The sequence below is a fragment of the Ovis canadensis genome, chromosome 24, assembly GCF_042477335.2.
Source record: "Ovis canadensis isolate MfBH-ARS-UI-01 breed Bighorn chromosome 24, ARS-UI_OviCan_v2, whole genome shotgun sequence".
NCBI lineage: Eukaryota > Metazoa > Chordata > Mammalia > Artiodactyla > Bovidae > Ovis > Ovis canadensis.
Window position 1 is genome coordinate 54214495 of NC_091268.1, and position 25159 is coordinate 54239653.

Consider the following 25159-nt stretch of genomic DNA (forward strand, 5'->3'; position numbering starts at 1 on the left):
TTCTCTTGCACGGTAGCAGGGGTCCTGCCGCTGACCACGGCTCCCCTTTTCTTCCTGCCCAAGCCCCTTGCAAGAACCCGGACCATGTGCAGTGGAGGGGGTGGGGCAGCAAACACCCCCCCACCCTCTTAGTTCTTCTCAACCAGGGCCCCTCCTGGCGGTGCACAGGTTACGCCGACCCGGGTGAGCAGAGCGTCTCGCGTCTGAGGAGACGGCACCTGGGCCAGCCGGACCCCCGGGGCTGGGAGGCTGAGGCTGACGGGGGAGAGAGCCCGTCCGCTGGGATGGCCGACCCCAAACAAAGATGAAACCACACGCCTGTGAGAAGAGAAAGCAGGTGCAGCAGATCCGAGGCCCCCAGGCACCCGACGGGGGAGCTCACCAGCAAGGCCGGGACTCGTCGACAGGGGGGCTACTCTCGCCTCGATGGTTCTGGTCCCAGACTAGCCACATGCAGTCTCCACACCAAAGGCGCCACCGAGGAGCTGGACGCTGAGCTGGTTCTGGAGACAGAGGGCAGGGCCGCAGGTGTGGCCGGGCCGACGGGGCTGCGGGCCGGTCCCCAGTCCTTGCTCAGGGCCCTGTGGGGCCTGGGTTCCAGACCCATCACCGGGGCTCCCACTTCACCAGGGACACAGGACGGACGTGCCGAGGCTCTGGGGAGGGAGAAACTGACTCCATCCTCCCCTCCCTTCTCACAGGGCACTTCACGTCGTCGTGATGAGCCGGGTTTCTGTAGGTTTCTGCTGCAGACGTGCCCAGGGCACCTCAGAGCCAACCGGTGGGCAAGTGGCCTGAGGTGTGGGGCCTGCCCTGGCGCTAGGGCACTGAAGCGGGCAGTCAGCTCCGCCACTCGACAGGTATGACCCAGGTACACGCTCAGCCTGGCGCGACACCGCAGACCCGTCCTCTGCTCCAGCAGGGAAGGCGGACGCCACACCGCTGCTCTCCCACTTGCGTCCTTAACTGTTGCTGTCCGAAGAAGCCAGAACCATCTTTGGCGCCGTCAGTTCCACTTAAAAGTCCCTTAAAACTTGAACGGCTACGCGTCTTGGTTCGGAATGCAGAGTTCGAGGTATACGAGGTTGTCCGGGTTCTATAAAAATGAGAGGGGAAGCCAGGCGCACGCTGGAGTTTGTGACCAGAGTCTCGTCACTCGTGCCGAGTCGTTTTGGAAGATGCAACAGAAACGCACAGATCACGCTGCGAGTGGGACGCCAAGATGAGAGCACAACTTGGGTGCCCATCCCGGCTGATTTCTGAGCTTCATGGGCAAAAGGACACCTGCAAACGTCCCTTAGACAAACCAACACCCCCCACACACAGCTGCTCGACAGGAAGGTCACAGCTGAGACCAGTCGGAGTACACGACATTCCCTGGCTACGGCGCTCCTGGGCGTCTGTCTTTCAAGCCCACGGGGCTGTCGGAAGGAAAGGTTTTCAGTTTCAGGAAGAACCTCTTTCTCTGAATACCCACCCAGAAAGCAAGACCAGAAACAGGAGTCTACCGCAGAAGAAATCCCAGAAGAATCCAATTTGGAAAGAATTTAATTAACAAAATAAAATGGGGGGGAGGGGTGAAATGGTCCCGGAGGGGCTCCAGGGAGAGAGGACCCCCCAAGGTCACCTGGCCTGCCCAAGCAGGACCAGATGCGTGCTCGCGGCCGCCGCCTTCCCGGCCCGCGCCTCTCTGCACAGACTGAAAACCCCAGACGCCTGCGGGCTGTTATGAGCAGGCTCCAGAGCTCCTGGCTGGCTTGGCACATTAATACATGCAAAGCAAAGGTGTTTTGAGAGCTTCACCAAACAGCTGATTTTGGCAAAAAAGAGAAAACCAACGAAAAGCTAAAAATTCATAAGCCGGATTAAAAGCCACTGAAGTGAAAACAATGTATTTCTCAACAGTATGGAATGAGACTACAGCTACAATCTTTTTTTTTTTTCTTTTTGATTTAGAAGTCTCTGCCATCCTCTTCCCAGCTCGGGTCAAAGTTCATAGCAGCATGACTGCGAAGTCCTCTGTCAGCCAGTGTTCCCTGCCTCGGGGCCCGAGGAGGTTGCAGGTCGCGGTCAGTCCGTCCGCAGAATCATGGGAGGGTGCTCGCTGTCATCCTCCAGCCGCAGGGCGCTGGCCTCGTCCTCCAGCCCCGAGCCGCCTGCGGCGCCCAGCTCGTCCGTGTAGGCTGCGGAGAGAGCAGCGCCTCAGGCAGGCCGAGCCCCAGTGGGCAGTCCCCTCAGGGAGGCCGACCCCGAAGCGGGACCTGGGCCAGCAGGGAGCTCACAGCCCACAGGATGTGGAATTCTCACCTCTGCCCTGACCAGCGAGCTCTCTACAGCCCTGAGCCACTCAAGAGACAGCTGACTTTCCAAGACCCATGAAGGTAAGGAAGGAAGGAGCTCGGTACTAATGGGGACCCAGTGGAGAGGCTGTAAATGGCCCTCCAGAGTCAGGGGCGGGGGTGTGCCCAGACCCGTGGCAAGGATGCTCAGAGCCTCCTCGAAGCACACGCTGCCTTCACCTTGGAGTGAAACAGTGAGCGAGAGTGCGGCAGAGCGTGTGCGCACACCGCCCAGGGCGTGCTGGGGGAGCTGGCCCCCTCCTGCCTGGGCCTGCTTGCTGACCCAGGCCACAGGAGGGAGGGTCGAGACCAAGCGTTTTGGGCAGAACCTGAGCTGAGCGGAGGCAGGTGGTGGACAGTCCATAGGCACCTAGAGCCACAGGGCTACTTCTGTTTCAAAAATGAAGAAAATGGACTCAGCCTCAGGAGGCCTTGAAAACCGTGCTTACCACAGCGGGCCGAGTGCCGCAGGCCCCGCCCCGGAGTGCAAGAGGCAGGCGGGCGGCTCTGTGAGAGCGAGAGCCGCGGTGCTCCGCCCCAGGCTCGCCCGGCCCTTACCCAGCGCCGTCGGGGACGAAGGCACGTGCGGACCCTTGGGCACGGCTGCGCCGTACGCCTGCGTCACCAAGGGGCAGTCGTGGGACGTGGAGTCCAGGATCTCGTTGGTTGTCTCCATGCTGCCGTCCAACCTGGAAAAGGAGGAAAGGCACCAGCAGGGACAGTCAGGGCCACGCGCGCGGCACGCTGCGGTGGCCCGCGGGTGACTCCCCCGAGAGTGGTCACCGGGATTTCCACACGCTCCGTCTGATGAAGAGAGCTGGACCTAGAGAAGCAACCGCACCGCGCCTTCTAAGACTGAAGACCAAAACCAGAGGACGCTGTCAAATAACGAAATCACCCCCATGTTCGCCCTGATTGTAAGAGTATTACGGTACCACTGTTTAAAGACAGAAAACCCAACGGTATTACCTCCCAGTTAACTAACATTTACTCCTCCTCTTCAAAGACAACAGCAGCATCTCAGTGGGACCCCGGGCCCCTGGAGAACCTGCCCTGCATCACAGATAGTGCCCTGGGGTCGCCCCTTCTGCGCACGGCGCTGAGCTGAGCTGCATCCTCAGTGGTCCTGCCCCGAGACACCCCCCCCACCAACAGCCAGTAAGAGTGCGCCCCAGCCGCTCTAGTCTCTGCCCAGGTGCTGAGCCAGGCACGGGCAGAGGCGTGGAGGGCGGGCTTGCACCCACATGATGGGTGGTCGTGCGGAGACCGGAGTCTCTGGGTCCCTGGCTTTGGGCACACGAGCAAGTCACCCCCCGCCCACAGGGGCCCCTGCCCACCCAGCGGAGGCGCAGCAGACTCACTGGTGCTGCTTCATGAGGGTGCACTCGCCCCCTTCCTGGGGGTCCAGGTTGTACATGTACAGGTACCCGTCCGAGGCGCCCACCAGCAGCCGAGGGATCTTCTGGATTCTAGTGAGGATAAACAGCAACCAAATTCTAGAATCAAAACTTGAACAAAGCTCTCATTAAACTCACAGCCGGGCCCGGGAAGGGCGCCGGGCCCCAGATGAGCGAGCGTAGCTTTGCGCACACACTGTCCGCACACGAGGATAAAGGCGCTTGGAGCGTGTGCGGCTGCCGGCGCTGGACGCCCCAGGGCCACGCACTGGCCCTCTCATGCAGTGCTGAACTAACCATGCGTTCTAGGTGTTCCCACCACCGGGAAGAGGAAGCGTGTAGGATCAGACGCTGCGGGGCGGGCATCTGGGTTCTCTATCAGCGTCCACCTACGGCCCCCTCCACGTCCACGTGACTGGTCTAAACCAGAGGGCCAGGTGTACAGGTCATCCCCAGTGGCCTGGGACCCCGCTCCTGGCTGGACGCATGGGACAGAGGCAGCTCCCCGCCCTGACTCACGTGGCCAGCGCGCAGATGTTCTTGTGGCCACAGAAAGGCAGGCGCACCGTGGCGAAGGCCCTGCCCTGGTTGAACATCTCCGTCACTTGGGAGGGCAAGTAGCTGGTGGACGCCATGAGCACCTTCCCGAAGTAGCCGGTCCAGGTGGTGGGCTCCTCCTGAGGCCTGGGAGGAGGACACACCGTCAGACACACACGAGCCCTTGGCTGAGAAAGACCACGCGCCCCTCACGCGGAGGCGAGGCTCAGCCCCGAGACGCGAGAGAAGTCTCCCAGGCTCACGGGGAACCTGGGGACAACACAGAGCGTGTCCTCAGAGGGTCAGCAGAGGGGCCAGGGAATGACCGGCCCCTGCTCTGTAGCTGAGGATGTGAGGCCCATGTCCAGGAACCTTGCATCTTTCTATAGGGAAGTTTCCAAACAGTCGGAGCACAGCCCCAACGATGCGCTCCCGCAGCCCGTTCAGATGTGCCTCAGAGTAAGACACAGCACAGATAACAGTGCTGATCCTAGCGGGAGGCTCACCACAGAACCTGAGACAAGGCAACAGAACCACCGGGGATGACCTGTACACCACGCATACCGCCGTAGTCACGCACTTTTTAAATCAGCTGCTGCACAAATGGAAAATGCCTCTGAGCGAGAGGGAGGCAAGTGCCCCCTCCCAGGACGGTCCCCAGAGACGCACCACGGGGGGAAGCGCTGGGGGGACCACCCTCTGCCGCCCCATCCAGCAGGACCCCCTCGAACCCCACCCGTCCTGCTGCTGAGCCCCCACGAGCCCCCCAGACACACTTCCGCGCGTCGGCAGACAGAGGGCCCCGCATTGCTCTCAGCGTCTCTGCGACTCACTTTTCCTTCACAGTCTCGAGTTTGAAGATGTGCACAGTCTCGGTGTTGCTGGAGGCGGACAGGAACATGCCGTCCATGCTGAAGGCCAGGGAGCAGATGCTCACACACCTGGGGCGAGAGGGGTGGGGCCGGTCACGCGGCCGCCCGGACGCGGAGGGCAGACGGCAACCAGCACCGCCGCCGCCCCCTCCGGAAGGGAAGTCACAGTGAAGGAAGGTCCCCATGACAGGTGCATGAGGTCTTCTTATTCCTTTCCGGTCACCTTCTCAAAATACGTGAGGAAAGAGAGCGTCTGAAAGCTGACGCCCTGACTGAGCCATCCTTTAACAAGCCTCTCGTGGCCACGTAACGAAAGGAATCAAGGCTTCACGAAATCATTTTTAGCAGAATCAGGCTGGACTTACAGCACTAAGCTTAGCTAAAGAAACCTACTCATTGAGATTACAGAAACTCTTGACATGGAAAACCACGAACTGGCAACCTCGATAACGTTTAAGGATAAACTTCTGTCATCCTAAAACTAGTTTTCCCTTAAAACGTCGCTGTAAAAACCACAAAGCCGGCGCTTCCTCGCAACCCTGCAGCCACAAGGTGGACTTGGTCCTGTCCCCAGGGAGGGGCTTTGTTCCAGCTGCGTTTCTGGAGCTCACGGCGCACGGGCTCCCACCCAGAGGAGCCTGGAGGGAGGGGGGGTGAGCAGCAAAGGGAAGGCGCTGCAGACGCTGGGGAAGAGGCAGGAGGGGGCACTCGACCGACTGGAGGGCGCAGGAGCCCGCAGGTCACGCCAGGGTCTGCGTGGAGACAGGTCTCTCTGAGGAGCTGGGAGAGATGGCGAAGGGAAGCACGCCACAGCAGGAAAGCAAGGACGCGGGGAGCCTGAACACCACGGAGTCCTGCGGGTGGAGCAAACCCTGGGACGGGGGAGGCCCCGAGAGGCTCCCCGCAGGGCTGCCCCCATCTGTCTCACCCCCCTGCCCCGGAAGAACAGCCAGTGGGCTCAAGTCTGAGGGACGGAACCCGGTGAACATGAGCTGAGGCCACGGCGAGCACGAGGCCAGGTGGAGATGCCTGGGGTTGGGGAGGCCGGTGTGGGGGGTGCGCGGGGACGAGTGAGGCCGGCTTGGGCGGGAATGGCAAGGCAGGCAGGGGGGGGCAAGTGCCCCCAGGTTCAGGCGCCAGGAGGAGGGCGGGAATGTTCCTGGGACACGCTGTGTGCAGCACGGTGGGTGTTGGGGCCGTGCTCTGGCCGCTGCGTGGAGCACCCAGCAGGCAGGAGACGTGGAAAACCTTGGCAGGTGGCCTGGGGACACGGAGGCGTCCCGGGACACAGACAGACACCGTGGCTGAGGATGGACAGTTGGGCTGCCCAGAGGGGGGCCTGGGGCCAGGGCCTCAGTGCAGAAATGCAGACACAGGAGCAGGAGCAGCAAAAGGAGAAAGACCCAAAAAGATGAGCGTGAGGAAAAGCGAAGGAAAAGAGGAAGGAAAGAGACAGGAGGCAGGGGCCAGGGAGGGGCGGCAGCCCGAGATCGCCCGTGGGAGGCCCTGGCTCCGGGTCCCCCGGGTCAGGCCCCACCAGGCAGGGGCACGGACAAAGCGCCACAGGGCGGCTGCGCTCTGCGGTCTCTTCAGAGAAACACTGTGCGGGCCAAAGCCATCTGCCAGTCGGAGCGGGGCTGGGGGAGCTGCTCACGGGTTTTCAGAGCCTAGGAGAAGGGGAGGAGCTGCTGCCCAGGTCAGGAGCCCCCAGGGCCCATTCACCCCGGGCCCGGCTGGGCAAGCTCCTCCTTCCACAGCCTGGGCTATCAGGCCACACGGCTCGGCGCTCAGCGCAACCACAAACAACAAAATCCAGTTTGCCTCTATAACAATGCCCCTTGACCTCCCACAAAACCCCAAGCCCCTCCTGCCCCATCGGCTGGACTGAGATCGCTGGCTGCTGGATGGGGGTCCCCAGGGCTCAAGTGCCCACTGCTGGTCACAGAGGATGTTAAACTGAACTGCGAGCCGACGCCCCAGATTCCCTCCTGGAGACCTGCACACTTACCTCTTCACTCCTCTCCGGAACTCGAAGAGTTTCTGTCCTTCTGGAATGGAAAACACCCTGATCACGGTCCCCTGCAGCAGGGAGAAGAGGAAAGAAAAAGGAACTGAGCCGAGTGGAACCAGACTTGGGTCTCTCACTCATCGGACTTTGGCAGATGGGCGCCGACAGCTGTCCCAGCCGCACGGCCCCGAGTCCCGCACCCCGGCCCTCGCCAGGCACCATCAGAACACACCCTGCTCCACTGTGCGCACGGTGAGGCGCCGTCACTGCTCATCCTAACGCTGAGGCCCGTGCAGTCACAGCCGCGATACTCCCCGACAGGACGGCTAAACGCACCCCGGCCCAGCACGCCTCAGCCACCGCGCTCGCTCGGCTCAGGCACGCGTGGCTGCGGGCGGCCCTCCAGGCCGTCACATGGGCCAGGCTGTGACCGGTGGGGACAGACACCACTCTGGGGACTGGGCTGTGTGAGCAAGGTGGACGAGTGGGTGGGACTCTGGGTTTCCACGTGGCCACCTTACCTTCTCGGAAGCAGTGGCGAGCTTGGTTCCGCTGGCGTCGAAGGCCAGGGCGGCTAACGGGCTGTCGTGAGCCGGGATCATGTTCGCAGCTCTCTGGAGGGGAGGGGAAAGGGGCCCTGTGGCCACTGTGACTGCGAGGCTACCGTCGATGCCCATGAAGCCACCCATCGAGAAGGCCTATGGCTGTTACGGAAACCCCCGCACACTGACACAGACGCCCAGTCCACCCGATTAACCACGGGCTGGGGAGGGGCAAGGAGATGCCACTCAGAGCCTTACAAGAAAACGCGAAGCAACGTCCCCACGGAGGCTCTGGATCTTCCTCCGCTCCCTCCCGCACGCACACTGCGGGGTGCTCAGTACGGAGGGAGGGCAGGGACAGGAGCAGGCTGGAGGCAGAACGACCCGCCCCGCTCGGCCACCAGGAGGCCGCGGTGGGAATCGGGAATCGAGCCGCTGAGCCAGGGGAGGGGGAGGCTGGAGCAGCTGGCCCCCGCCTGAGGAAGGAGGGGCGCCGCACCTCTCCCCCAGAGTCTCACCAGGTTGATGGTGTCGAAGACCTGCACCTCTCCGATGGTGGCGCTGCCCGGATACGCCAGGTAACAGTTGTCATTGTTGATGGACAGCGCACAGAGGCCTGCGAGCAACACACGGGGACAAGGCGGGTCAGGTCGGGGCCCCTGGCGCCACCAGCAGCCGGCACGCGTGCAGCAAGATGGGGAGGCCACGAGCTCTGACACGAGGTGGTAGCATCGCTGGGCCTTTTAAGGTCCACGCCCCCCACACGCCCCGCAGGTGACAGCAGGCCTGTCACGTGCAGTGTGCGTGCTCAAACGCACTGAGGCCGTGGTTGGAACTGATCAGAAACCTCAAGGCTGCAGGCTGACCCAGCCCACGACTATGTGGTCACGAGACCAGCATCAGTAGCTGACTCTAAGAGCAACACTGTCTAAACCTGTGGAACCTGAGAGGAGAGAAAACTCTCTCACGGACAGGACCTCTGAACAGCAGCGCTGCCCTGCCCCGCTCACCGGTGGGGTTCGGGGGCGTCTCCCGGATGGTGTGCAGCACCTTCATGTCCCGGATATTGTGAATGTAGAGAGACTCCTCCAGGCACACGATCAGCCTCTGCGAGAGACGTGGACACAGAAGCAGGATGTGAGAGAGAGCCAGACTCCGAGCCTCAGTTAGGGCCTCCTGCCAGACACCATGCTCCTTCCAGAACTCAGCGGGCGCATGGTGCTCCAGGCCCCGCCCACCACCCATCACCACACCCCTTACTCCCCTGGAGCTGAGCCCCCGCCTACAACTCCGTCCTCCGGTTGGATGAGGACCTTTAACTGTGCGGTGTCATTTAGCATGACAGAAAGTGATCCCTCACTAAGAAAACGGGTTTGATTTTGTTTCGCTCTCAGCCCTCCCGCCACGAAAACCATGTCGAGGCTGGGGTCGCTCTGGTGAAGGCCCGCTGCTTTCAGAATCTGACGCTGACGAGGCTGTGACTAAACCGCAGCCACGTGGCCGTCGCGGGCACTACCTCAAGTCCTGGCCACCAGGCCCATGCTCCAGGCCAGACATTCTTGTGGGTTTTGGGGCAGACACAAAAAGGTAGTATATCTTTCATCTTTAGTTAAAAGTTAAATTAACAGTTAAAAAAGGGATAAAGAATTCCTTGGCAGTCCTGTGGTAGGACTCTCTGCTTTCACTGCTAAGGCCTGGGTTCAATCGCTGGTCAGGGAACTAAGATCTCATAAGCCACAAGCATGGAAAGAAAAAAAAGATGCTCAGGCTTTTTAAAAAGGTAACTCTTATAAAAGAAGGCTCACGTCTTGAGGGATGGGTAAAGCTAACGGCACTCGCCACGGCATCTTCAGGAATGGGGCAGTCTGAGCGAAAACGAGAGAGCAGAACCGAGCCCGGGCGGGCCGTGAGGGCAGCAGAGCGGCCGGGGTCTGCCGGAGGCCCGGCAGCCGCTCCGAGGTCGCTGGAACGGCCTCGCAGCCCAGAGCCCCCGGGAAACCCGGGGCCCTGGGGCGGTGAGGGGAGCGCCGCCCACCTGCCTGTTGAGCTTCACGGCCAGGATGGTGTTGGAGTAGCTGTAGTTGCAGATCTCGGTCCCTTTCTTAAAGTGGCAAACCTTCAGCTTCCTGGGAGCTTTGAGGCTGACGATGGCCACCAAGCTGCTGGAGAACAATCTCTCCACGATGCACACATCTTCAGTGTCAGCTGAAAGGAGGGAGAAAACAAACCCATGTGGGTGTGTATCCCTGTCAACCAGCGCCGGGGGTCCCCGCACACGAACACGTGTCTGAGGGCAGGCTCCCTGCGGGGAGAGCTCGGGGAAGGGTGAGGGGCAGACCACCAGGCCAAGTTCACGGTTTACAAGGCCCAGGCGAGCTGCCCACAGCCTGCCCCGCACCCTGAAAGGAGGGCCTGCTCCTCAGAGACCACCAGCTCTCGGCCACGGGCAGGCCACGCATTCCACACCGGCCGTACCTGACACACGATGGGCCCCCAAGCGCTCCCGTGTGACTCCGCGTCTGGGGCTCGCAGCCACCCGACTGGGAGCAGGGGCTTACGGACCCCAGCGCGGCCTGCCCTCCGCCCCTTGGGTCCCTGCGCCCCACTTGCATGGGGATACCCCCGCTCAGAAGACTGTGCTTAGAAACCGCACGCACAGCAGCCGCCCAGAAAACGGGGCACAGTGGCCTCCCCACAGCTGTCACCTCACCCCGACTCCCAGCTCCCTCACTCCCCACCTGGGTTTACTTGTGGTCACCGGGGTCAGTTCAGGGGAGGGGCAGAGAGCATTCTGGAAGGCAGGACTCTGGATGATTCCCACAGGCAGCTGTCTGGACCTGAGCTGCAGCTGAGCCGGGGTTAAGCACGGACCCGTTCATTGTCCTAACAATGGTCCGAGGCCACACTCTACTCTGTGAGGTGCTGAGCTCAGAGGTCAGAGAACTAGACGGCTCACAACCCGGGGACCTGCAGGGCCTGACCTCGCTGTGACCAGGCGTGCCCACACACAAGACCGAGGGCTCCTTCAACAAGCCCTGTCACCAAACTCCCTGCTTTAACTTAAAAACACGTGTAAGTCAGTTTAGAAACCAAATGGCCAAAGTGAGCGAGTAAGCTCCAAAGGTCTCCGTATTAAGCAGAAACTCTCTCCAGGAAAATGCGGTGGCCGGCGCCATCTCCATGTGGGTTTGAACTCTTACGTGCTCCGCACGGGGCCCATCCAGGGGGAGTCAGCCCAAGGCGACGTGACAGACGTTTGTGGGAATAAAACAGGGTTTGCTCTTACGTGGAATGGGACAGGCAGTGAAGTCAAGCTCCTGGAGGACAGGCAAAACCAAGCCAGGAAGCCAAGAGCACGGCCTGCCTCCTGGGGGTGGGGTGAGGGAGCTTTCTGGGGTGATGGTGAACCTTGATGAGAGGCCAGGCCACACGGAGGTACATGCTCTAGTCAGACTCGGGACGCTTCCTCCAGATGTGACTGTAAATCCGAGCGTACTGACTGCACACAGGAACTGTGTGCAGATGGCTCTCTGCAAGGCGCTTTGAAATGCAGACACACAAGACGGGCAGGCAAGTCCAACGCTCACAACAGACTCCAGATCCTCAGGACGTGGGTATTGCCTATCAAACACTTCCAACTTTTCTCTGCGTGCGAAAACCTCCATTAACAAAACGGTGAGAAGAGGAAAGGGATGAATCGTTCCTTCGCTTAAACCAAGGGCAGAGAAAGTAAAGAAACATCGGCTTTAGGTGTCTGCCTGGCTTCCCACCCCACTCTAAGTTTGAAAAATTTTGAAACTTTCATGAGGAAAAGCGTAAGAAACTTCTTTCTAGCATTTTAACAACAGGGGAAGTGTGGCATGGAGGCAGCCGAGCCGCTTTTAGCTGCAAACGTTCCTGAGTGAAAACCGTGGCAAAAGCCCCTGAACACCCAGCACCTAGGCTCACAGACAGCATCCTTCTGCCGCTTGGCCTCAACCATCCTTTCCTTTGCCGACTTTTCAACGAGAGGCTCATCATCTTGACGTTCCCACTAAATAAGTGAAGACACAGGAAAAATGTCTTTTCCAGCTCATGAAAAAAGTGGAAAATTTCTTATATCAAAAGCAGCTGAGAGTGGATCAGGTATTTAACGTAAAACCCAAAGCCAAAGAACCAAAGGAAGACACGGGAGAGTGCTTACGCATCCAGAACAGGGAGGATTCCGGAAGCCTCAAGAGAAGGGCTGGACACAAAAACATCAAGGAGGGCAAAGATGACGAGCGAGGGGAAGAAGCAAACGGCCCAGAAGAAGGATCTGCAGCCTCCACCAGATGGCTCCTGTGCCTTCAAACAGGAAGAGAAAGAGCAGGAGCAAAGCAGCTAAGAAAGAAACGTACGAAGGACAATGACTTCTGGATAAAGTTTCATTTCAGTTATGACTGAAGAAACGCAAAGAGACAGAGGAACATTAAGAACACTCAAGCTTATAAATACACATCCACACCGTAACCTGCACACAAACATTCACAGCAGCCAAAGGGGAAACACCGCCAAAATGCAGGCACAGCCATCGTTCATCCATCGACAAAACAGAGCACATCCCCACCCCGTGATGTCACTGGGCGAGAAGAAAGGAAGTCCTCATCCACGCTCCAGCACAGCGGAGCCACGGAACCACCCCCCGCGAAGGAAGCCAGGCCCACGCGGCTCCGTCTATCTGAGACTTCCAGAGCCGCAGACCCACAGCGGCAGAAGGGAGATTAGCGGCTGCCCAGGGCTGAGGGGTGGGGGAGTGGGGGCAGTCACCCTGGGGCTAATGGGCTCGGGGGTTCTCTGGAATGATAAAAATGTTTGAAAATTAGATTAAGGTAGGTTGCACAACCCAGTAAATATACTGGAACCTGCTGAATTGTACACTTTCAACAGGTGGTTTTTTATTGGCATCCAAATTACATCTCAAAAAGCTATTAGAAAAACCCACAGGCAGACCACCGTATCCACGTGAATTCCGACCAGTATGCTGAGATCTGATGCAGCAAGGACAGGGCGGCGGGCAAGAGTGGCGGACAGGCAGACGGGGCGGCAGCCTGGTGTCGGGGGGGCGGAGGGCCCTCACCGTGACGCTCTCCAGCCATGGCCCTGGACCGGGAGCACGCACAGGCTTCCACAGGCTCTCAGCCTGCCAAAATCACACACTAAGCATTGGGTTTTTCTCTGGGAAGTACCCGCAACTTCCATCAGACTTCCAAAGGAGCCAGAAAAATCAGAGAATGGCCGAGGCTGCCTGCAAAGGGCAGAGGACGTGCCAACCACTGAAAGGGCCATGTGCTTTCGTCTTCGCTTCATCAAAAACCAACCAAGAGGACCCCACCCCTTCAGCCCTAGGACGCAATTTGCCTGGACCTTTCAGGAACACAGCTTCACAAAGTGATCCACCTTTACACACTGCCAAGCTCACACTCTGCCCATGGCTCACACTCTGCCCGTGGTTCACACACCGCTCGTGGTTCACACACTGCCCGTGGTTCACTGCTCATGGCTCACACTCTGCCCGTGGTTCACACACCGCTCGTGGTTCACACACTGCCCGTGGTTCACATACTGCCTGTGGCTCACAAACTGCCCGTGGTTTACTGCTCGTGGTTCACACCCTGCCCGTGGTTCACACGCCGCTGGTGGTTCACACATCGCTCGTGGTTCACACACTGCCTGTGGTTCACATACTGCCTGTGGCTCACAAACTGCCCACGGTTCACATACTGCCCGTGGTTCACTGCTCATGGCTCACACCCTGCCAGTGGTTCACACGCCGCTGGTAGTTCACAAACTGCCTGCGGTTCACACACTGCCCGTGGATTACTGCTCGTGGTTCACACCCTGCCCGTGGCTCACACCCTGTCCACGGTTCACCACTCGCAGTTCACACCCTGCCCGCGGTTCACCCACTGCTTGTGGTTCACACACTGCCCGCGGTTCACACGCCGCTCATGGTTCACACATTGCCAGGTTCACCGCTTGTAGTTCACACACTGCCCGTGGTTCACACACCCCTGGTGGTTCACATGCCGCTCGTGGCTCACATGCTGCCTGTGGTTCACACCCTGCTCGTGGCTCACACCCTGCCCACAGTTCACTGCTCGCGGTTCACACACTGCCCATGGTTCACACGCTGCCCGTGGTTCACATGCCACTGGTGGCTCACACGCCGCTCGTGGCTCACACACTGCGAGGTTCACTGCTCGTGGTTCACACGCCGCTCGTGGTTCACAGTGGGCAAGGCGTAAACATGGGAGACCCTGCAACTTCAAGTCTGAAAGAACACTATAGCGTTAAAAGCAAAAACCTTCCAGTGCTGCTGGGCAAAGGTCTTGTTTTTCTTGTTGTTGTTGTTAAATAAACAACAGAACAAGTAGTTGTCAATCTTGCTTTTCCGAAGACCAGCTGGGCAGGGCACACCCACTCTCCCAATGATGCTATCAAGACATCACCTTTGGGGGACTTTTCTGGTGGCCCAGTGGTCAAGGCTCCACGCTCCCAAAGCAGGGGGCCAAGGTGTGATCCCTGGGCAGCAAACGAGATCCCACAGGCTGCGACTAAGAGATCCCATGCCACAGCTAAGGCCTAGAGCAGCCAAAAAGAAAAAAGCATCACATTTTATTCCATCAAAAACCTTTGAAAAATAAGGTGCCAAAAACCACTTAATAAACTTCAAGGAAACACATTAGTCACTGAACGGATTCAATCTGAGGAAGTGCCAAGACCCTTTCTAAGCACAACGGGTGGGGGTGGGGTAGGGAATCCTGTACATTTCAAACCGGATGACTAATCACTGCAGCCACGATTTAACAGCTCAACTCGGGCACTGGTGGGGACGCAGATTTACTAAATGCTTCAGTCATCCGAAAAGCCTAGTGGAATCCTTTCTCCTGTGAAGAAACTCCCTACAGGAAACGAGCGTGTGTCGGCCAAGTGACTGCGGCCAGTGTGGAGATGCGCAAGCGCTCGGGCTCGGAGCCCTGACTGCACCACTGCATCACCCTGACTGCACCCGCCAGCTCCGCACCGGGAGAAAGGCTTTTGTGGGAGTCAAGTCGTGGCAGGAGCCGTGAGCCAGGGACCCGCACTCGAAGAATCCCACTTCCACCTGTCTCCTCATGAAGGGCCCAGATCCCAGCCTCCAGGGGCTGCAACAAGCCGGGGGCCTCCTGGGGGTTCAGACACCTTCCACTGCTGGAGGTGAGGGGTGCCCGAGGTGGAACCGAGAGGGGAGGCCAGGGCCTGGAGGGAGCCTGGTGAGCCTCGGACCCCGGTGGGGCACGAGAACTCTGCGCTGCAAGCACCGGGCCGCAGAAACGACTTCTGCGGGCCTCACCGTGTGCTAATGGAGGTGCAGGGGGTGGGATTTACGTCTGCGTTTGCTCCACACTGTGCCCCCGGCCTGACATCTGACACAAGAACGCCTGCTCGTTCCTGGTCTGCCTCCATTTAAACAGAAGGGTCACGAGAGCAGGAACTCTGTCATGGCTGCGTCTCCACGGCCAGAGCAGGGCTGGCACACAGCACGTCCCCAATGAACGAAATCAAAAGTGGACACGGGATGTCTCTTCACAGCCACTCACTGAAACTCCCCCTTCGTAAGGGACACTAACGGGTAAAGGAGGATTCCAAAAGGGAATACCAAACCATGGTGGAAGCAAAGTTGTCAGCGGTGGAACATTCCAGAAGCAGATACTGGCATCGTTAATAAGGAGAAAACCCGATTTCCCCAACTGCATGCCCACGTGGGTAATTAAAATGATAAACAGCAAATCTCTTTGAATTCATACCCCAGAGTGACGGATTATGAGCATACTGGCCTTCTCAGTTCTCTGTAAAGAGAATTCTTAATTAGGTCAGGCCACAGGCAGGCTTCAGAGTTATCATCATGTATAGAGAAACTATCTACAAACCACGTACATGAGAAAGGACTAACATCAAGGATGTATAAAGAACTCTCAAAACTCAGCATTAATAAGTGGGCCAGTCCTTTTCCGGTAAGTGGCCTGAGGTGACTCCTAAAAATGGTGCGCTATTCACTTGACCCAGAAAACCCCACAAAATCATGCAAATCAAGAGGTTCAAATCTTCGTGTACACTTTAAGAACACTCGAGAAACTGCCCAGGCCATAAAGGGTATGCACATCCGAAAAGCCACCAAGTACCTGAAGGACGTCACGTTAAAGCAGCAGTGTGTGCCGCTCCGCCGCTGCAACGGTGGAGTTGGCAGGTGTGCACGGGCCATGGGGCTGGACACAGGGTCGGCGGCCCAAAAAGAGTGCTGAATTTTCACTACACATGCTCAAAAATGCAGAGAGTAATGCTGAACTTAAGGGCTTAGATGTAGATTCTCTGGTCATTGAGCACATCCAAGTGAACAAAGCCCCCAAGATGCGGCGCAGGACTTACAGAGCTCACGGTCGGATCCACCCCTACGTGAGCTCTCCCTGCCACGCTGAGATGATCCTTACTGAAAAAGAACGGATTGTTCCTAAACCAGAAGAGCAGGCTGCACAGAAGAAAAAGATACCCCAGAAGAAACTGAAGAAACAAAAACTTATGGCCCGGGAATAAATGCCGCAAAAAATAAATGCAAATAAAAGCAAAATTGTTGGTTGTCTTAAAAAAAAAAAAAAAAAGTGGGCCAAAACAAGCAAGCACATGAAAAGATATTCAACGTCATTAGTCATCACAGAGACATGAAGTAAACCACGGTGAGAGAACACTGCACAGACCCCCCAGAATGGCTAAAATGGAACCTACTGGTCACACCAAAGGCTGGCGAGGCTTCTGAGGGGCTGGCTCGCTCACGCATGACTGGCAGGAATGTAAACTGGTACAGCCTCCCTGGAAAACAGCTCAGCACTTAAAAACAAAAACACCCCCACACCAACATACCACCCGGCAGTCACACTTAAGACATCAACCCCAGAGCAGCGATGCCACATCCACACGCGACCCCGGACACGCATGTTCCCGGCAGCTCTAACAGCCCAAGCCTGGAACCAGCCCACATGTGCTCTGCCTGGCGATTCATTTTGGTGAACCATGGTGTTCCACGTTGCAATTCTCCTTTGCCTGCTAATGTCTCTTACGAAGGGGGAGTTTCAGGTGATGGTGAAGCTGCTGGGCCCTGTCCGCACACAGAATTTCAGCCACAGAAAAGGTGGGGCTACCGACACCGAGCAGCTTGGGTGAACTTCCAGGGAAAGATGCTGAGCGACAACAGCCAGTTCTCAAAAGGCTTGTTGTTGTTTAGTCACTAAGTTATGTCCGACCCTTTTCTGACCCCATGGACCGTCAGGGCTCCGTGGGACTTCCCAGGCAAGAACAGCGGAGTGTGTTGCCATTTCCTCCTCCAGGGGATCTTTCCAACCCAGGGATCGAACCCGCATCTCCTGCGTCTCCTGTGTTGGCAGGCAGGTTCCTCACTGCTGAGCCACCAGAGAAACCCCTCAAAAAGCTACATACTTCCATTTATGTAACATTTGCGAAATGACAGTCACTCTGGAACCAGAGGACATATTCCTGGCTCCCTGGGATTTGTGACTAGGGCGCAGGGTAGACAGGTGTGGTTACAAAAGGACTCTGCACTGTTAGAACCGCCCGGTAGCTTCACTGTGGGGGATGTGGGTGTTCAGGCCGGGTGGAACCACACACACACACCCCCGGATTGCATCCTGTCGCCTTCCAGATGGGGATGCTATACTGCACGTTTGCAGGATGTCACCACTGGGGGAAACTGGGAAAAGTGGAGAAGGACCTGGAGTGTTTCTCACAACCACACGTAAACCTACGATTCTGCTGACGAAAAAGTCACGCATGTGAGTCAAGCCTTTTCATCCCATTCTCTCTGGGGCAGGGGCTGTACCTACTACTATTGATTCACCAAGGACTCTCTCTCTCTCCTTCATTCTTTTACACACACACAGAAACTGAGGTCCGTGAAGCGTCTGCATAAAGTCACAGCAGGTGATGAGAAAGGCGGCAGAGTTCTCCGTCCTCCTGCAGCCCCACAGGCCTCTGACACACAGCTATGAAAATACCGGAAGATGCCAACTGGCAAAAAATAAACCATTCCAAGGGGGCTGTAAAATTTTCAAATTCTGGAAGTCTTCTATGAGAGATACCGAAATGGTTTTACTGGCATTTAAAAGGGGGAGCATTACAGAGCAGTATAGCATGATATCATGTATTGAAAACAAGGACCCATAAAACAAGTACTTCAAGTCTTTCTACATGTACATTTATAAGCGTGCAAATGCACACTCTGATTTGATCTGGGAGAACAAACACCGACTGTTCACAGCCACAGCTGCCCCCTGGCAGTAAGGCCAAGGGGAAGGCAGATCCGTGGTCAAGGGGCACCTGGATTTTAACCGTCACGTTTCAATTAAGAATACAACCTAATTCAAGTATAACTTGTCTACTTTAAGAAAGGGGAAAAATAAAGCAAACACTTACTGCATTCATAGATCTGCTCCAGTTTATCCACAGAAGAAAGGGAGAAAAATTTATACCCGGACTTACTACCAACGGCTAGAGACCTGCAAAAGAGCCAAATTCAGAAATAAGAGCCGAGACGCGTAGGCAGGGATAACGCACAGACGAGCTCCACGCTACCGGACTGTCTCCATCATCTCTGCCCAAGACTAGCGCACAGGTTCGTGCAGCTGGCACCAGGTGAGTGGCGGCAGAGGAGAGAAGAGGTGGGGCAAGGAAGACGCCGGATCTCACGGCCAGCAAAGACAGACAGTGAAGCTTTAAAGATAAGTTTGACATAAGAATAAAAGTACTCGACCCTAAACCAATGATCCCCTCAAAAGACAGTGGGGTTTCTCAGGTGACCCGACACACACATGTGGTTATATGGGAGAGTCCAAAGGTGAAGATAACATTGCAAATTTTAAACAAAGACATTTACACCCTTGGTGAATGACGGTGTCTCTTGGCACTGCAATAAGGTTGTAACAAACGTAGCTCAGTCACATGATGCTAAGCCTAAGCAGCGGGATGGAAATAAAACAGACCAAAGAGCTCACTCACAGTCTGCAATGGGAAGACCACATCGCAGGGCTGGTCCAGAAGGACAACCTTGTGTGTGAGAACCCACATTCACCACCCAGCACCACTACTTGCTAAGAGGCTTGGCAGGCCTGCCGAGCTCTCTCTCCAGATCCCCAGCGCGGCAGGGCTGCGACACTAGATGAAGCTCCCTCGCTGTCTGACCACGGCGGAAGAGATGAGCTGCAAGCACGGGTTTCAGAAACAGAGAGGACGGGAGCACAGAGCAGGAAGTGGCGGGACGTGCGAACTCAGAGCTGGGACCTTTCTGGAACTTAACGCCTGGGAGAGCAAGGCAACAAGAGGAAGCAGAAGGTAAACCAGAAGCCGAGAAATAACAGGACTGACAGCTCGTTCGATGAGCGCGTGTACCCAAGACAAAAACCAGGGCTGTTTTCACGACCATCTCGTCTACGAGAAACGCGAGATGTCCAACCTGTTTCACGCTTAGGCAGAAGAAACACAAAGAACAGGCTTGCTATCAGTTGAACTTTCAAACTGTAATTGGTTCACCCCAGAGATCTAAACAGAATAAGTCTCTACCAACTCCAACAACTGTTTTCTGCAAAAACACCACACTATATTGAATTAACTAGTAATTAGACAGTGTTACCTATACATATTTTGAAAAACAATAAAGGAGCCAATAAAAACACAAGAATATTCAGGAAAGCTAAAAATAAAATCTCAACAATTCGTAACTTCTGGAAAATTGATGTCCAGGAAAATGTTTTCCAGACAACTTAGGGTTACTATTTTAAGCATCCAAGCCTTTTCCCCCAGCATTTCTGATTCTCTTAAAAAGTCTTTCTTATACAGGTTTCTGTGTGGGATGGCAAACCCTCAACACCCGACTGGGCTCACATCGCTGAACAGCTGTGCTGTCAGAGTGAAGCGGCTCTCAGACCTCAACGGGAGCTGAGGGCTCCGGCGGCAGCGGCCGTGCGGGGGTAAACGCTGCCGCTCACCTTCTGCTGTACTGGCGGCTGCCGCTGCTCTCCAAGCATCCCACCAGCGTTACCAGGCCCTCCTTCAAATCTCTTGTTGACATGGAAAGCAAATCACCAAGCCCAATAGTTTTACATGTAAAATAAGCCCGGGGGCTTCTTCTATGGGCAAAGTTAGCCAAACAGAATTAGCGAATGAGAACCTGGATTTTTATATACCCAGGGCCTTGCCTGTGCTCCAAACAGGCCGAATTTGTTAAAACTGATCAAACACTAGCTCTCTGACATTCTCCCAGATGCTCAGAAACGGTAGGATACTAAACACCTTCGCTAGTTTTCACCGCATGGCTTCCCTCTTGTGAATCCCAATCAGTGGGAAATGTAAACAAAAATCACCACCTGGTTTTGATAGGTGCGTGTGGTACAGTGTGAGCATACAGTTTACCAATAAAGGCAGACACCTTTAAAGGATGGCATGGAATATAAACAGGTGTGCTCTTTACATCTCGGATACCAGCAGTCAGGTTCATGCACCCGACTTTGTGGAGATTCTGCTCTTAACGCCACCTCAAGACTTGCCCGACCCTGCAAAGGCAGCTTGGGATAGGTGTGGTAACAGACAAGCACCAAAGTTCCCTGACAACTGATCTCATTCCCATTAAGTGTTGCTGCGGTAAAGTTTCTGTTTTGTTTTTTAAGGTAATACAATGAGATCTCTTACTGATAGAGGGAAAACCAGCAACAACAGAAAAAAGGGTATATTTACTTAGCGCCCCATTTCACTACCGTAGCCCTGCCTTCAAGTATGCCTGGTGTCAACATCTGGAGACTCTGCAATACCCTCTGGAGATAAGGCCGGGTCCTTCACCTCCAGGGGCAGGAGACAGCCCCGGCTCCTGAGCGCACTGTGGGCCAGCCCTCTGGATCTTCGCCACGTGCAGCTTTCCGCCACTGCAGAGCTTCCTAGACCGCCCGTCCTGAGCCTTTGGGGGTTCTGCGGGTTCAAGCGGGCTGGTTCTCTGCCTTTCCCACCAGCGATGGAGGAGCCACTTCCTTTATCCCTTGCTGGCTTCGAAAATTTTGTTGCTGGTGCCTTTCTTTCTCATTGTACTCATTCTCTGGGCTTAAGCCTCTTTCAGTATCTTTTTGATATTTTACTGGTTGCCGTTCTATCAGGGTTCCAAGCGGGGCCAAAATCAACACTCCTGTTCCATCCACCATGATCTCTACCTGCAGATCTCTCACCGAATTTAAACGCGAGTGCTTAGTATCTAAGGCAGGGATTGCCACTAAAAAACAAACATGCTTTTAAGAAAACATTTTAAAAACGTTCTAAAAGAAAAACATCATTCTTAATGCTCTTTTCTTTACTCCATTACCCACGATCGGCCAGCCCACGTTTTCCCTTCTCATTATCTTCTCCAAAGAGCACACTCAACGATGGGTGAAGTGGAAACAGCCCATATCCACAAAAAGGAAGTGACCCGAAGTGCTGCTGAGAACTGGCAGGCCCCAGGGCCCACTTCAGTAACCGCCTGTCTATCCCAGATCTCACCCGGACATCCCTAACGCCTTTCAGACTCAGTAATATCCAAAGCAGAGTTCACCTTTCCCCTGAACCTTTCTATAATGTGCTGTCACTGTTCATCTCGGACCCAGGCTGGACACGTGGGAGGGACCTTCTCCCTTAGGTGTGTTATGCACCTCCCATGGGTTACACCAAATCCCACTGGCTCCCCAGTAGCTCACCGCCGGCCACTGCTGCTGGACAATATCCTCCCCGGTAACTGCCCTGGTTCCCCAAAAACACTCTCCACACGTGGGCAGAACCACCAAGAACTTCAAGGCCAAAGGGTTCTTACTCCCACGCTCCTGGATCTACTGATGAGGAAAAGGGGAGAAGCGGCCTTCCAGGATAGTTGATGTAACCTAGAAGAACCCTGGTTCAAGGGAGCAATAGATTCAGACCAACGCCCCCTACTGTCTCTGTGCCCGTAACTTAGACACGAACAGCATCAATGCTACAGACAGAAGATGCGGGAAGCCAAACCTGTGTCCTTCGATTTCTTTGAGGAATGTGGTTTCTAAATGATTCGGCCACTCCCCAGCAACCACTGAGTCTGCACAGGCCTCACGGGGTCCCCTGCAAGTACTTAGTCCCTGATATTTCCATTGAAGAGCCAAGCAATACTCCGCACCTATTAGTTTCTTAATTTTAATGTCAAAAAACCCAAAAACTCCTCCAAAACAAGCCTTCCAAAGGGTTACTTTCAGAAACCAGGATTGGAACCAACCAGACAAGAAGAGGGAGATGACAGGGACCGGCTTCTCTTGATTCCTTTCCCCTAGTTCTGGTTAAAAAAAAAAAAAAAGAAGGTGAAATAAAATAAAACATCCAGACTTTTAGGATAAAAATTATAGGAAAAAAAACAAAACACAATATTTGAAACTATATTACTACCACAGGACAGATATAGTTTCACATGAAAGGAATACTGCTGTTTAAGCATTACTGCATAACTCACAATATATTTTCTATTAAGTGAAGTGGTTCCAGATTTTCTCACTGAATACCATGAATGTGGATGCAACAGTCACATCCTTGCCTTCTAAAAAATTACCTTAATGTGAACACTCGGGATTGGGCAGGGAGGGAGAGGGGTGTGCAGCCAAGCCTCTCCCCAGGAAGCTCTGTTCTCCTTTCAGGTGTACATTTACAACAAATTAGTCACTTTAATCAATAAATTTTTAGTATAATCCTAGCTTACTATTCCTTACAACTTCTGCTCATACTCTATCAAGGTCTCTTTGGCAAGTCAAAATTATGACGCAGAAATCTGGTCTTCAACTAGTAACTTTAGGACTCACAGAGGAATGGGAAAACACACAATTTCTAAGCACAAAAAGATCTTATTTCAGGCCAGAGTGACATTCTTCTTCTATTATATAGGGAAATTGGAGTTTGAATGCCACTTGAAATGACAGCAAGAGAATGCTTTCTCATATCTGATTTCCTTTCAATATACACGGTGAGTGGTGAAAAAGAGAAATAACAGTAGAAAATGTTTGGGGAATTCTCTAATTTATACAAGACATAAAAAACCATAACGCTACCATTCTTACTGGTCTCAAAATACTAAGGGCTTAAAAACGGAGTCATTGTTGGTTTGAACTGCCCTCTTCCCTACCCAGATTAGTATAATAGTTCTCAGTCACAACGCCCTGCAACAGGTGGTCCAGACTGCTCTCCTTGGAGTGGCTTTTGGTCACCACGCTAATCCTTCGCAGTTTTCATTTTAAAGATCACTACAGTCTGCCTTCTATGCTCATCGTCCTCCAGACCCTACTCTGCAGGTAGAAACAACAGCAGGCTGGATTGGAAAGGAGGCTGGAAGAGAACTCAGGAAAGCTGCCCCCACGCCACTATTAATGGAGCCTAGGCCCAGGCTCTGCTCGAAAGCTCCTGCACTTTGGTTTCCTCCTCTGAAGTTGGCACAGGTGATCTGCTCCCTTCCAAGCCTCATCGGAGTCCCACTGCGGGGGGCTCTGCACTATTTTCCCAACTCTGGAAGGTGCAACTGAGCACCCTCTGCGTGCCACTGACTTGGTGCCTTGCCATTCTGTAAATGACCTTTCTTTGGCCAATTCTATTGAGCCAGGAACAACTCAACCTACTACTTAGTATGAAGCCAACGACCCACTCCTCCCCTCTTACATCACTTCCTCTTACTCACTTCTCAAGATGGCTCTCCTCCCTTCCAGTCCCACAACTCATTCTTCCTTCTCCAGAAACCTTCTCTAATAACTATCCTCACACGTTCCCCCAGGAGACGGCCAGCCTCTGAAGAATCGGCTTCAAACCCGTGAGGGTTTGGACAAACAGCGTTCGGAACCCAAGGGTTGGCATCAAGGGTCTCTCTTCCCGTACAAGGATGGCCCATTCCCTGAGGCACCAGGACTCCTCAGAGGTTTCTCTGTTACAACCCGCCCCTTGGCTCAGCTTCTCCCCGGGTCAGAGACCAGAATTACTGCTAAGTCTGTTTCTCGCTCGAGGAGGACATCAAGGTTTCCTGTCAAAAAGAACAGCAAGAGAGGAAGAAAAGGAAATCGAGGGGTTCCCTTAAGACGATGAGGAGATGAGGAGAGCCTGGAAGAGCGGAAAGAGTGAGGCAAGAAGGCTGACGAACAAGGGGGGTGGGGGGATGCGGGGTGCAAGGGAGAAACCCACCCCCACCCCCACCACTCCAGAGATGGTTGGGACGACGGGTCAGGCCACAAAGTTCGGGCCCAACTTGGCGAAAAGTGAGATGGAAAAGACAAAGCCTTCTTGGAGATGGGGAAAAGAAAAGACCTCCCGTGGTCCATCCCTTTCCCCGCCCAGAGGTCGCAGCTCCCAGGGCAGAGCCTGGAGGGTTCCCCAAGGAAGGGGGGCCCGCCGGGGGTGGGGGCACGCCTCCGCCCTCCCCGGCTCCAGGCCCCCCGACCCCCCGACCCCCGCCCTCGCCCGTTCTTACGTGACGTCCTGGTTGAAGTTGGCGAAGAGCAGCTGGCTAGCGCCGGCCTCGCCGCTCTGACTCGCCAGGTTCATGGTGGGCGCGCGGCCCGCGGGCCCGGCCGGGGGCTCGCGCGCGGGTGGGGCAGGTCGGGATGAGCTCAGGGTCGGCGCCGGGCCCCGATCGCCGCCTCGCTCGCCGCCACCGCTCGCCGCTTGAGCATTAACCGCCGCCTCATCCCGGCCCCCCTCTTGTTTATGCTCCGGAGCCGGGGCGCCTGGCACGCCTGCGCGGCCACGCCCCCCTCGTCGCACGTCCTCTCAAGGCGCAGGCGTGCTGCGGGGGTCCCGCCCCTTCACTTCCCGTCCAGGCCCAGGTTCCGGTCGAACACGCACAGGCGTGGGGACGCGCCGGGGGCTGGGCTTGAGGGCACGTCAAGGGCTGCGCATGCGCGTTGGAAAGAGTAGGCGCCCGTATCCTCCGCCCCCACCGTTTTTTTTGTTAGTATTAAAAGGGGCCCGCCGCCGCTTGCCAGTTGTTGTGCCAAATGCGTGCATTCTCTACTGGTGCTTTTAGTTTTGTAGAGCCTGTTGCGTTGTCGTTTTACAAATTTGAAAACTGAGGGTCGGAACTATTAACTTAGCAAGTGTTAAATCTGACAACGGTAACCCCCGCGTTTAGGAGCCCTGGAGCAGATTCTACTTAACACGTCTTGATTCATTTAGTAATATTTAGGGAGCGCTTTCCATGTGAGCTAAATCAGTTCAGTTCAGTCGCTCAGTCGCGTCCGACTCTTCGCGATCCCATGAATCGCAGCACGCCAGGCCTCCCTGTCCATCACCAACTCCTGGAGTTCACTCAGACTCATGTCCGTTGAGTCGATGATGCCATCCAACCATCTCATCCTCGGTCGTCCCCTTCTCCTCCTGCCCTCAATGCCTC

General features: G+C 55.6%; 1 protein-coding gene across 3 annotated transcripts; it reads right to left on the reverse strand.

Moving 5' to 3' along the window:
- Positions 1-1530: 1530 nt before the first annotated feature.
- Positions 1531-24579, reverse strand: WIPI2 (WD repeat domain, phosphoinositide interacting 2). 3 transcript variants are annotated; one of them, XM_069570680.1, is made up of 12 exons: positions 24239-24579; positions 18178-18260; positions 9731-9900; positions 8706-8802; positions 8214-8311; positions 7675-7767; positions 7154-7224; positions 5107-5214; positions 4256-4420; positions 3701-3808; positions 2898-3028; positions 1531-2183 (listed from the first exon to the last, which is right to left on the reverse strand). In XM_069570680.1, the coding sequence occupies exons 1-12, from the start codon at positions 24310-24312 to the stop codon at positions 2071-2073; spliced, it is 1311 nt and encodes a 436-aa protein (XP_069426781.1). In that variant the 5' UTR covers positions 24313-24579; the 3' UTR covers positions 1531-2070. The 3 variants fall into 3 exon arrangements, with proteins under 3 accessions (XP_069426781.1, XP_069426782.1, XP_069426783.1); XM_069570681.1 differs by having other exon boundaries at positions 2789-3028; positions 24239-24512; XM_069570682.1 differs by lacking the exon at positions 18178-18260 and having other exon boundaries at positions 24239-24531.
- Between the last annotated feature and the right edge of the window lie 580 nt (positions 24580-25159).

What these genes read in the sequence shown, in the direction of transcription:
- WIPI2 (XM_069570681.1), bottom strand. Translation starts at nt 24,312, where the DNA reads ATGAACCTGGCGAGTCAGAGCGGCGAGGCCGGCGCTAGCCAGCTGCTC. An exon ending in GGAGCAGATCTATGAATGCA is followed by an intron (nt 9,901 to 18,177) that starts GTAAGTGTTTGC and finishes CCCTCCTTTCAG; the next exon opens with CTGACACTGAAGATGTGTGC. An exon ending in TTCCGGAGAGGAGTGAAGAG is followed by an intron (nt 5,215 to 7,153) that starts GTAAGTGTGCAG and finishes CTCTCGCCCCAG; the next exon opens with GTGTGTGAGCATCTGCTCCC.